The sequence below is a fragment of the Platalea leucorodia genome, assembly GCF_965183815.1.
Source record: "Platalea leucorodia genome assembly, chromosome: 6".
Taxonomy (NCBI): Eukaryota; Metazoa; Chordata; class Aves; order Pelecaniformes; family Threskiornithidae; genus Platalea; species Platalea leucorodia.
In genome coordinates this window covers 425,948-439,384 of record NC_138828.1, presented here as the reverse complement: position 1 = coordinate 439,384, position 13,437 = coordinate 425,948, and the positions used below count along the sequence as shown (strand labels likewise).

The 13,437-nt window shown below is 49.1% G+C and overlaps 1 protein-coding gene across 1 annotated transcript in view; it reads right to left on the bottom strand.

The window, feature by feature from the left end:
• Positions 1-304: 304 nt before the first annotated feature.
• Positions 305-13,437, bottom strand: part of ANTXR2 (ANTXR cell adhesion molecule 2) — a gene marked incomplete at its 5' end in the record, with an annotated part of 110,838 nt that continues 97,705 nt past the window's right edge. The window contains one exon of the mRNA XM_082315448.1: positions 305-2,209. Within this exon, the coding sequence (XP_082171574.1) occupies positions 2,171-2,209 (39 nt within the window). The 3' untranslated portion in view covers positions 305-2,170. The remainder of the gene's footprint in view (positions 2,210-13,437) is intronic.

Sequence of the window (13,437 nt, the reverse complement as noted above, 5' to 3'; positions counted from 1 at the left end):
AAGCCGCGATGTCGCGAGGTACGGGAGCGACAGGCCGCCTCTGCGGCACTTCATTGGGCTGTTTGCGTGGCCGGTGCCACGCGCGGCGCGAGCCGGTGTCTGACAGGTCCTCGGTAGCTGTGGAAGGGTCGGGAGCCCCTGCGTTAGGCTGCGGCGGGCTTTCTCGCCGCGCCACGCGGGGCCGCGGGACGGCGGGCTGTCTGTGGAAGCCGGCGTCGAGGGTGACCGTGTAGCTGCCAAAACGAAGGTGTAAGCTGTGAAGAGGATGGGAGTCTAGAGGGGAGGAGAAGAAGGAAATAATCACTGAAACTTAGATAATCATTTTATTTATAGTCTAATGTGCACACATGGCGGTTGATGATGAGGCTACCAGTGACATAAATAAACTCAAGCAAAAGACGTAAGCGAGTGGATATATGTAAAGGCTTCTTTGGGCAGTGCCACGAATTTGGACATTGACCAAGAGAATTATTTATGTCCCTCGCAATTCCAACGAAGAGCACAAAGGAGATAATTAGACCGGGATGCTTCGCATCTTTCGCTCTTTCCATCTCGCGCACGCTCGTGCCCACCGAATGTGAAATGTTCGCCTTTTCCCCTCCAACGTGATGGTTGTTGAACTTATTTTTAGTGTCATTTGATAAGCCTCCCTGCTCGCAGAGAGACATCCCACTGACCCAGCCACTGGTCATTGTCTATACCGGTTCCCATCAAAGCGGGCGCGCTTTGTCAGGTTTCGACTCGAATATCCATTTTGCATCTGAAGTACAGTATCGAAAGTGACTGGATCATTTGAGCCTTTTTCTTCAGCTGCTCCCTCCTTCCTCCCCCACAGTGTTTCCGCTCACGCTAACATAATTTGGCATCGTCGACGTGACACGACACTGGTTTTTCTAAAAAATTATAATACATACATTGTCAATGTTTTGTGATGGCCGGCGCTCCCGTAAATTTAATTTCTAAATTGATGGAAGGAGGTCTTTTTCCGCTGCTGAATCTTAACCAATGCTCGGTGCCCCCTCGAAAACTGAGTAATGCACATACAGTAATAGGTCATTCAATGTCAAAAGGCATAAAAAAGATGAGCAAAATCTTCACAGGCTGCTGCTTGCTGTTGCCTTTAATTATATTAATTAAACTTTGAAATTCTCATGCAAAGAGAGTTGCTGGCTTGTGACGCTGAAGAGCCCTTGGAGATTTGGGGGGGGGGGGGGGGGGGCGGGGAGGTGGAAAAACCCTGAGATACCAGCTTAGTGGCTACTGCTTTTTTTAATCTAAAAAAAAAATACATAAGCCTACGACTGCTAGGTATGTTTATAGATGATGATGTTTTATGCGCTACTGAACTCTGAATGCAGGAAAGGGGAAAAAACCACCAGCCACAGTGTCAAGGTCTTGAAGCATCAGTCCCTCAAACTCCGCTCAAGATCTCTGGTTACAGGCTGTCTTCCCGTGGAATAACGCTCTATTAATTTTCTTCCTGTCCCGGGTGCATAATGAAAGAAAGGTGTCTTCAAAAACTAAAGGGCAAAGTCTTGCTTGCTACCAATACCTTGAGGCATCGTGTCTACATTTTGTCATGCGTGTGCACTTTTCAGTGTTAGAATGACAAGATTTCCAGTCCGAAGGTTCCCGTAAGGCACGATGCGATGGGAGGCTCGCAAGGGTTTTGTGAGCTGACATCGCTGTAAGGCACTCAACTCTTGCGCTTGCTTAGCCTGGTGGGAATTTTTATCCTCCGCCTTTGGCTAGTAGTCCCTGTTTAGATAACACGTGCCATCTCTGCATCGGAGAAACTTTGCATCTCCGCTAAAAGCACATTACGTCCTGAGAATGTGTAGTCCTTAAAAAAAACGTACAATAACAAAAATAGAAAAACATTATCATCTTTGGTATCTGTGTTCTCCCTTTTGTGCCCTATAAAAGCATAGGCATGCAAGTCAATGCTTCTCCTCTTGTCACTGCTGCAAATCACGGAGTATCAGCGCACTGGGGTGAAACGCAGGAGCTCGGTACGGCAGTGCTGGCTCCTGGGAGCGGGGAATGCAGAAACCCTCTGAGTCTGGGCTTGAAGATGGTCCGAGAAACGCGAGGAAGTGCTGGGTTCTCTCTGCTTGGTTGAAAAGTGGCAATGGGGCTGTCTTTCCTCCTGGTATCCTCTTCTCCTCCTCTACTGAGATGGAACCCGGGTGAAGTTGATACATCGGCCCTGGGGGGGGAGAGAGAGGCTGTTACTGGTGCAGTAATAAATGCAACCGAGATTTTCGAATGCTGCATATTAGATGCTAGAAGGCGGCTGTAATTTAAATTCACATGTTTGTGAAAATAACATACCCATGAAAAACCTTTTAAGAATTAATGGAAATTACCCAGAGTGAGGCACTACATTTGACTTACAAATGTATGATGTTAGGAAAGCAGCGATGACACAGAAGACACATTCTGAAGACTCTCAGGTCTTTTGTGAGGATAATTTACGAATTCTCGGTAACCGTAGTGAGCAAACTCGCACCTATCTCGACGTGGTAAAGGGAGATCTGGGCACAGGCAGACGCTCCCCACGGATCTCCCCCAAGCCAGCTCCTCGCGCAGTGCAGCGCCGATAGATGTGACTTCGTTAGCAGAGCTGCTGCTGATTTGAAACTGTATTTTGTTAGCAATAACCCGAGCTCTGCATCTATAAACTCTGTTCTTACGTGCTTTAAAATCGCTGTGCACCAAAAGGAGAAGCGGTTTCTCTTGCTGTCGTACCCGAGTAAATACCATTCTCCCATAGATGGGCCCAGATTAGTCTCAACGGCTTTTGGTGGAGCTGAATGAAAAAAAGTTGAGCGCGTTTTCTTTTCTCTGTCCCCTTCAGTTCCTACTTGAGGACTTGGAAATTGCCCTGTCTAGGAAGCAGTTCATAAGAGAACTGTAAAAGATGATGCCAAGTAAACGGTGCTACTTTTGGAATAGGCAGCTGTGCTTACGCTTTGAATCCTTATTTCTTTTTCAAGATGCGTGGTTGGGGGAAAATTACCGCTTTCTTCTTAAACCTAGGAGATAACGGAGCTATCAAATGACATTACGGCTGGGTTTCATATTCCTTTCATCTATTTATTTTGATCTAAATGTTTGACTGGTTAACAGGGTGATGGCACACGGCATTGTTTGCCATTACTCGAGCGAGTCTCGGCTGTGCCCGCCCTGGCCTGGCACGAAAGGGGCACGGTTCCGATCAAGGGATTTTTTTTTTTTTCCCCCTAATGCTCTTCTCATAATTCGACTTCTGTCAACTGTATAACAAATATAAAACTGATGAATAGGTGGGTGCAGTAATCGTAGTAACTTCTAGCTGCTGCCATCTGTATTACAAATGCAGAAGAGATGCAGAGATCAACCAGGAGTGCACAGTACGATAGGCCTGGACACCTTTACGCACCTTTCCATTTGTGCGTTTTGTTTGTTGTTGGGTTTTTTTTAATTAAGCAGATGAAAATGAATTCTGTGGTAGAAGCAAAGTATTTCTGGAGCATAAAATCTAGAAATGCTGTGCAGCTCGAGCACTTCTGACGGCAGAGCTAATGTCAGATAAACACTGACAGCAAGGATGTTTACATCCAAGTGAATGCCACGGTGGAAAAACAAGGCTCTGCAAAACATGAGCAGAAAACAGGTTAAGGGGGAATTGCAGTAGTTCCTACCTGACGTAATTAATATTACAATTTACCCATCGATACAAAATTTCTGCTTTTGTTTGTAGCTTGCTCAGCGTTCTTTCAAGATAGTTACCAGTGCATGAATTTATATGAATTTTGGGCAAACGATTTGACTATTATTCACTTTGGTGTTTGCATTCAATTTGCATTTAGAAGGCGTTTTAGTGGCTCCGTGCTTTAGCTGAGGTCTGAAATAATGACTGGAATCAAAAAGAAGTTCTTCAAGGTCCGACTGCATGAAGTCAGTAAGTGCAGTGCACTAAGAGGGGCCGCGTGTGTTTTTAGCTCTTGAGAATGGCATTGGTGACCTCTGTAACACGCGGCGCTGAAGGGGTTTAACTCGCCCCTTAGTTCTGGGGAAGACGGCGTTCTGTGGCCCTAGGAAGGGTTTCCAGTTGAAGGGCTGTGTGTCGAAAATCAGGTAGAACTTCTGCCTCGAGCTCTTGTTGGCAAAGACAGCATGGGTTTCCCTCTCTGCCTTGGCTGGGACCCTACCGGGTAGCGCGACTGTAACTGTCGCTGCAAAGCCACCGCGAGCCGCGGCAGCGGCGCCGGCTCAGCGGTCCGAGCTGCTCCCCCTGCTCCGTCCCGGCCGCTGCCGACAAGGGGCCAGGCCGGGTCTGACGTGCGCGGCCCTGCTGCCCTGCCCGGCTGCCTGCTCACAACGGCCCCCACTTCTGCAGTGCCCGTTGTCTTCTGAAGGCTGACCCTGAGCGGTAGGGGGTTTTCCACAATATAAGGGGGGGAACTGTGGAGGAAAGGGAACACAAACCTGTTCCAAAATAAAACTGGAGTTTGTGAAGCCTTAAACTAAAACTTAGAGGTGATAGCTTAGGAGTTACAGGGCATAGCTTTCACTAGAATTAAGAAAAAGATATTCTGTTTTGTTCTGAACACGTCTTCTCTGCCCGCCTCTAGTAGGGGTTAGAAGGTTTTTGGAAGACGCTCCTGGGATACTACTTTTTTTCCCTTTCTACCTGAGGTAGAGTCACTTCCACTCTGAACTTACCCGTAGGCATTAAGTTAGTGAGTGTGTTTGACGTATGATCAGATAGTGCTCTAACTTCTGTGAATTGCTGTGCGGGCAGCTTGGACTAGCTTTTCGTATTTAAGAAAACTGGAGGAAGAGAGATTTCCAATTGAAACAAAGCCTTCCGCCTAAGAAGCCATTTTTTGTGTACAATGGGATCCTCGCAGAGGACAGAGCTGAAATGGGGATGTTGGAAAATACCCTGAAAGTGCTAATTAATGAGAAGGTCAGGAACACTGTAGTGTCATTAACGGAACAGCAAATACTGCACACCAGCGTAGCAGAGAGCAGCTTTTACCTTCAGGTAATGGGATGTGACAGGGTGCCTGGCTTCACAACACCTACGCATGAAATGCATTAAGAAGTAGCTTTCAAGGCAACGGAAAGGGCTTTAAGCTCTCACCGTGCTTGCAATTTAAGTCTCACTCACACAATTACCATCTATACCTTTCATGTTGTTATTTCTTAGCAAAAATAGATACGTGTACATCGGCAAGCCTCTCTCCCGGTCTCTTTGCCACCTTTTGTTTCATGTATATAAGTCGTTCCCCTAAATGCTGGTGTAGAGGGTTTTGCCTTCCAGAACGCGTGGTTGCAGACACGGCAGGGACAGAGGAGATGTCTCCGTGAGCAATGACCGGTTCCCCGCTCATCTCCCATGGTCTCTGCCCCCAGCCTCCTCCCCCGAGGACTCACCGGGGAGCAGGGAGAGAAAGCGGAGCTGTTTGCTCAGCCAGGCCCTGATGGCGCAGCCCATCTGCCAGGCAGACGGAACGCCGTTAACTGGAGGATCTCAAAGCACCTGGAAATAGCAGCTATCAAAACGCTGTCGGTATCAGACAATAACGGGTCGTAACAAACGCACTCCAAGTAGTTTAAGTGCGATTTTAAACCATTCACGTTCTAGGTGGGGAAACTGAAGGAGGCAGAAGATAAGACTCATTTTCAGTTGTTAAGGATTTATCACTCCACATCAAACCAGTATCAGCTGTAGGTTTTCATCAACTAGAAAACCGGGCTGTATGTGATGTAACCGATGTCGCTGTATTCGTGCAACTTGGTTGTGAGAAAAACATAGATACTTTTTTAAGTTGTTCCTCTAAATAAATTCAAAACTTCCTATGTAGTGATATCTATTTCATCATTAAGACCAGCTTTCAGCAACAGAACATTAAATTTTTCTTCCAATAAATCCGAACTTTACAGAAAGGACTATTTACTGAAAGAGAAGCACGATTTACCAAGCAGTAGACTCATCGGTCTGGTTTTGGCCTTCACGGTTAAAACACGCTTGTTCTGTGTAACTGATTGCGCCGGCGAATTGCGGTCCTAGCAGCCTTGCCGCGATCCACCAGTTTGGTGAGTTAATGGTACACGCCTGTCCCCGTACTCAATTAAACAATCAATACAACCAATCTGAAATCAGATGTATCGTGCCTTGTAAATCACCGGATCATAAACCTTAACAGTACCAACATGTAGTCAGTATAAAATTGAACTAAATTAGCGGTTTAGGACTAGAGTAATTAAAAAATGAGTTATGCAAGCATTCTGTGATCTTTGTGTGGACTACGGGAGTCTCCGTGCACCAGATTCAGTAGAAAAACCACCACCCTTAGCTCTCAAAGATGCACCACCGGTACTGCAGGAGAAGAATATGGCAGGTAAAAAAAAAAAAAAAAAAAGAGGAAAGAGATCTGCGGCAAGGGTTTTTACCTAAGAAGAAATACTTTTATGTTCCATCAAAGCCGTTTCTTAAATTGTTGGGGTTAAACCACGACAGTAGCGCACTGAGTTTAAGCTAGGGGCCAGCGGAGATCAAGTCCTTGCAGGGGAAGCGGCTGCTCGCGCTGAAGTGCAGACTAGAGCCTCGCGTGGCAGTGCCCGCAGACACAAGGCCGCGGGAGGCGCCTGCAGCAACAGCAGCGTTCCTCCTCCGGTGTGACCTTCTGCCAGCCTGCGGAGCCCCGCTGGAGCAGTGCAGCGGGCCCGGGGAGGAGGATGCCCTTTGCACATGCTCTGATACAAGCCTGGAACCCGGCTGTGGGTGTTGGCGGGACAGGTATGAAAAGCACTTTAATTTGCACGTGTGCATGTGTGAGCAAACGTGCGCCGCCTTCCAACGATCCATACCCCAACGCTGGGCTCTTCCGTGGAGGCCGTGGGGGAAACTGCACCGGATCCTCTGGAGCCGAGCCGGCTGCCCGCACAGCCAGAGCCGGCCTGCCCTGTCCAAAGCACTGTCCAAATATTCGCCGCGTAGCTCCTGTGTCATCTAGAGAGTAAATTAGGTTTTGCTTCTCTGCTGTGTTTTTTTCCAACTGAACTACAGACTTTCTGCTCTTCTGGTTACAAGCTGCAAACACGTACTGCCATAAAACTTTATGTCCTGGTCAGCCATTTAAAACTGCCTATTGAGGTGGTTTTTTTCCCTCCCCTCGAGTGACACAGCCAGAAGACACACGGCTCAGCAAAAAGAGTTTCAGAATGTGCAGGGATGAGAATGAGGGGCAGCGCTCTCCTGGAGATGACTAATAAATTGTGCTAGATCTTTCCAAACTGAAATAGATGAAAGGCAACAAAGGCCTAATAGTAGATCTAAAACGAGTAGCAGGATGATACCTGGCCGTCGCAGAAGTGGCGTGCATGGTGTTTGTTGAGATGAACGCAGAAGCCCCTTACTCTTCCCCGTCCCTTTTCGCCGCGTCCCGGTACCGGTGGGATGGCGCTGCAGGGTGGGCACGGGCTGGGGGGAGCCGCCTGCCCATGCCATAGCTGCCTGCTCGGCTGGGGAGACTCTTATTGCCTTCAGTCGTGTCAGAGTACAACTTTTTCTATTATTAAGTACCATCTGGAGTGCCTAGAGCTTTTTGAGAAGCATCTTTTTTAATATATGACATATATGCAAAGGAGAGACAAATACAGAGATACGGATACATGGGCTCTGTTCTTGGCATCTCAAACGTGGACTGGGTTTGCCGGAACAGCGACAGCAGTCCTCGCAGTGCTACCGCTGAAGCTGAAATGTGGCAGCAGAACTGTTCCTCTTTCTTTTCCTGCGTGATAGGCTTCTGTACTCGCATGTGAAATACCGCACTAATCAATATCTTCTGAACCGAAGGGCCTCGCTGCACGGACAGAACTTTTCCAAAATGAGTATTTAATCATGGGTTGGATAACAAATGCTTTAAGTTTTCTGGTTTGCTCTCCTTTATCGTGTTGTGTAAGGGCCTAAAAGGATGCAATGAAAGGAAGTCAGGTTCTCTGTATAAAACCTTGAACCCAGCGTCAGCTTCTGGATGCTGTCGCAAGGATCCCGGTGAGATGTGATCTCCTTTGAGGCTGTGGATCCTTCATCGCAGCCTTCCTCCAAATGCTGCTGAGCTGACAGGCTCAGGCTACCTGCGAACTGTAACCCGTATGACGCGGAGAGTTGAAGGGACAGAGTGTCCTCAACTCAGACCAGGAGTTCACGTCATTCGCGTAGCGTTTAAGTAGCTGGCTGCTGCTGGGCAGTCATGGGTCTTAGGAGGTAGCTTTTAAGGTCCCACCTGCAACCCCCTCTCTCTGGCTGCTGTCTCCTTTGGTATGTTTGGCCTCGCTTGTGGTATTCTTCGGTAATTCAGAAAGGGAAGATGAGGCAGTCTGTAAAATCAAGGAGGGTGGAGATGGGATGTGGTGATACCCAGTCACCCAGCCTGTGCTGCACCGTCCGGTCTCAAGTGCTTTGTCGCTCAACCTCGTCCTTGCGTATGACTTCATTTCTCTAACGTGCTGAGTAACTGTGTGTATAGGAAAAGGCTCCCTGTACACTGCTGAATTGTTCAGCACCCAGTTCAGGACTGATAAAAACCGCTGCGTTTTCCAGAGGAGCACTTACAGCTCTGTTTTGTCCACAACAGCTGTATTACCCCCCCGTAACATACAATGGCGTAGAAGATGGGCTCATTTTGGCCTTAGAGGACCAAGATCCTCCGCTGTCTGTTGCTGCCATACCAGCGGGAGCTGAGGATCGTGTGCTTCTACCCCCAGCTGCAGCATCCCCATAAAGAGAAGGTACCCTTCTGGGATTTGTCGTTTATATGGCACACGTGAGCTCTGTGCCCTCCGGCCCAATTGATCGGTGCCCGCATAGCTGTGAGGAAGGAGAGGGGTTTAGAATAATGTCACTCCCGAGACGCGTATTTAGCGAAGTCATTTACGTTGGCTCTGTCTTCACAGCATTATCAGAGCATCTTTCATCTCTGTGATCGGTGCATCCCTGTTAGCCCGGCTTTGTCGCTCCCCAGGAAGCTGTCTTCTCGCGACAGCTCTCACGACAGTCTGCCGAGACTGCTGGTGCAGTTTGGATCAGCCGGCGGGAATCTGCTCTACCCGATTCCATTTCTTCTTACGCTTATTTAGCTGTGGCCCAGCCTGCGGGTTGCCTCCCCGTAAGGAATCGAAGTTGAGAGCGTCGGGTTCTTCCCGACAGGAAGGACAGGACTGTGTAAACCTTTTCTTCCTTGCTAATGCGAGGGAGCAGGCAATTTCCAGCTTTCCAAACCTCTTCAGAATCATTAACTCCCAGCACAGAGCTTACCGGGGATAATGAACTCCTACCCACTGATGTGCAGTTGTGACAATAAAAGGGCCTTTTAAAGGAATAAAACCGGCAGGGATTCAAACTAGGCGCTGAGATGCCAGCGCTGGCAGCACCTTCCTCAAAGTCCTCTAACAAGAGCTGAGCAGCGGTGGCTCTTTCCTTACTGGAAAAATCCCAGTGCTTCCCCCCGGCAGAGCCTGGTACCACGGAGTGCAACAAGAGAGCAGCTTGCGTCGGGCTCGGGAGCCAAACCCCGCTGGCTTACAGCCTTCAGAAAGGGCCATCAGTGAGCTTCCCTCGCTGTAGCCAGCAAAAGCAACATTAACTAGAGCTAGTGTCACCTTGCCCCCATCTCCTGGGCATTAAAATTCTACTGGCATTAACATCCGTGCGCCTCTTTACTAGCTCCCCCGCTCGGGATGTATTTCACTGCTATAACCGTTATAATATTACGCTCACCTCATAAATATCCGTTGACAAGCTGGAGCATACAACTGAAGTTACGTTTATGTATTTTTTTTTTAAGATAGCTGATTTATACATTTACTTTGGAGAGGGGTTGCTAATGCACCCATGCCCTGTGCAGCCCTAAGCAGCGCTCAGAGATTTAATCTGACATCTCTCTGTTCTGGCGATCAGGTAATCCCTCGTCTCAGAGACCCGAGAAGCTCAGAACATGATAAGACTTAGGAATTGGCTTTGCACTTCTGCTAAGAGAAACCTGCGTGCTCCGTTGCGAAGCTCTTGGTGCTCAAACCTCCGGTCTGCAGATGTGTGTTGCTACCAGCATGTTTATTTTACGTAAAGCAAAGCCATTCCAAGTTGTCAGAGTTCCCTGTCCTGGCGTACGTCGCGTTATTGCCCGCAGACGGCCGCCCACACCAGGTTTCGGTGGCTGCATGCTGACCGGCTGCCATCCTAAGGCGGTGCCAGCAGGCAGACGCACAACTTGCAAGTGAAGAAGTCCCAGTCGGCAGCCCTGAACCGTGCTACGGTGGTAGACATTTAGCACCCGGGAAAAGATGACTTGCAGTCCTATTCACTGCTGGAAGTATCATTTTTCACAGAACAAATCGGCAGTGAATCTCTTAGAGGAATGATCTTGAACTGGCGGTATCGCTACAGAACCCGTCGCTACTGATGCGGACATCAGGATCGTTTCTAGGGCTGCCCAAGGAGGCTTCTCCCCAAAATGACCTAACTGATGGCTGAAACGTCACTGACAGAGATGAGGTAAGCTCTGAACCCCAAGAACAACACTGGATGGGCTCAAAATCCTCCTAAAGTAACAACAACGTAATAAAAAGAAACAAAACTACAGATGAATGGCTATGTATTTTTGCCCTAAGAAGGATTTTTTTTTTTTTTTTTTCCCATTCTAGCAATTTTTGCCAGTAAGTTGAGATAAGTGGCAAGGCACATCACTTGTTCCTTGTCCTCATATTCATGCAATGCAGCCTCCTTAGCATGCGGCATGAAGCTCATGACCTTTCCAAGCCATGTAGCCGTCCTGGCGGTCAGCTTTCCAAAGTGACATAATGTGAATTTCAAGAACAGTGGTTTCACAGTGAAAACTGGCATCATCTGCCTCAAAAAGACTGCCTGGAGGAGAACGTGCCGGCACAACTGCAGGTACCTCCGTTGCCGAGTCCGACTTCACGGCCGCCTTTCACCCCTCGGTCCTGCTTTAGTCGTGGGCTGGTGAAGCGAACGTGAAGTCAAGTGCAGAAAAGGAGGCCAGGACTAATTTCTCGTACAAGATAGTTCCTGTCTTTCTGCACCAAACGAGCACTGTATTTTAGAGTATAGGCCAACAAAACGGAACTGATGGGAGCAGGTCCGAAACAGGTATTTTAAAGATGCTCTCTAAATGTATGAAATGTGTAATGGGTGGCCAAGAGTCTTCTGCTGCTGTGCCAGACAAGTATTTCTTGCAGGAAAGTACGCAGCGCAGTTGTAGCCATCTGCCTCAAGCTTTACCTTAATATAAATATTATGCAGTAAGTATTAATTTGTGGGGAGAAACCCTGCAGGTATCTTAAACCCATTTATGTGTTGTATCTGACGCAGTCCCGATTCAGCAGTTCGCTGCCACTGAACAAAGTTGCTAAGCTCTGGCTTGTTGGGTTTTTTCAAGCGCCTGTGATTTTGGCGTGCGTTTTGGTAAATCTCGTGTTGCCACGGTTTGCTACAGGCTTGGAGCAAGCATTCCCTGATGCAGAGCAAGGGTGCACGTATAAAACGCTGCTGTTGTCATCTGGCGGGGCTTGGCGTCCGCTTCGTACACACTTCGCTTGGATGTAAATGAAAATACTCGGTGCGCTGCAGTGAGGAGTCGAGGGGTATTATCCGGAGTATTTTTAGTACACTGGTGGCTTTGAGAAAATGCTATTAAGAGCAGCTTTTCACCCCACTAATGACGCTTATTTTGTAACTGGACATATGGACATTTCGGCACAGTTGCTACAGAGAGCAAAATCTTTGAAGTGCATCTTTACCAGTGGTGTAACCTTGTGAAACCCGGGAGCGAAGGGATTTTGTAGCTCAATACGCTGCGTGGCACCGAAAGGAGTGCTTCTGCCAAGCCTCCCGGTACTGGAGAGCAAAGATGCAGGGCTCGGCTTTCAACACGCTTTTCCCACCTTTGAAATTCCAAGTTAACTCCCGCAATCTGAAACTCATCTGAAGCGCTCCGTCCAGACGGAGCTCCGGCTAATCGAGTCAAAGGGGGAGGGCCCGGGCGCCGTAGGGCGCCTGCCTCCGCCCGGGCCTGCGCCTGCGGGGCCGCTCGGGAGCGGGGCGCCCGTTGGCGCGAGCGAGCACAGGAGCCGTGGTTGTTCTTATCGCAGGTGCTCCCCTTGTGTCCGAGCGCCAGTCGCGCTCTCATTTATGCACCAGGGCGGCAGCTCTCGCCCTGACCGGTTTTGAGAGCAGGAGAAGAGGGCGAGTGGGTTGCAGAGGTATGCAGGCAGCCAGGGAAGCGAGCGGAAACAAGTGCTCAACTAGCATAAGCGTTTGCCGTCCTGCCTAGACAGGTTTTGGTAATGAAGAAGGGAGGGATTTATCTTCCTTTGCCAAGTTTTCTGTGACCGCTTTATTCAGCGGTTCGCCAAATAAAGTACTGTCTTGAAAAAGAGCGGTTGTGACAAGCTGCCTCTCCTGCGAGTTGGCCTTCCAGGTCTGGGAGAAGGGAGCGCGGCGAGCTGCTGAGCTGGTTGCGTGGGCCTTAGGGGAGAATAAAACTGTATGCATTTGTAGCATCTGCTTCAAAAGGAGGTTGTGGCAAATATTTTATTCAGCAGAGCTGGAGGTCTCCTGTCTCTAGAGGGCAGGAGTTTGTTGTTTTGCTCACAGAAGGCAAGCATTGCTTATGCAAAAGGAAAGGATGTGGAAATGGCCTGGAGAGTCCCTGTTTTTCTGCCACGGATTCTTTGGAGCGAGGGCCCCGGCGCGCTCTCCATCTGACCCCTTGGCACGAAGCCTCCCTCGCTTGCAGCGCTTCTGCCTCTGTGGAAATACACCATGGCCTGGCAGGGTTTGACCCTTCTTTCCTGAAGGACACGGTTTTGTTTTCCCATTGCAAGCGCCTGCCAATGGAGGGCTCTTCTCCTTCAGATCTAATTATGCCTTGGAAGGCAGATCAAGCTCGGTCTCACTGCCAGAGGGAAAGTGATCTCTGTCCTGGCGGCCATCCCAGCGCACACCTAAGCCGGTGCTGGCGCTCGCTCACGTGGCGCGATAACCAGGGCACTTCTTCCCCTGCCGTCCCCAGAGCGATGCTCTGGCCTGGCGCTGGGAGAGCTCCCTCTCCTCCAGCGAGGAACCGGAGGGGTGGGATCGTAGCACTCATTTCCAGGTGAAGCTTCGAGAGCTCGGCCTTAATGTCTGCGGTACACCTGCATCGCTGCGGCGGGGTGGGAGTGCTGAAGAAGAGGAGAGAGGCTTTCTGAGAAGCGCCTTGGCTCTTTGAACTCTTCTAAAACTTTCTGGGATGAATCCTTGTCAGGACTAAGTATTACTGGGGATTTATGCTATGGGGAGGACGCCGGCCAAACTGACAGCAGGCCTGATCTTTAGTGCCAAATGGTCTCCTCGTGTTAGCATCCTAATGACTCCTCGAG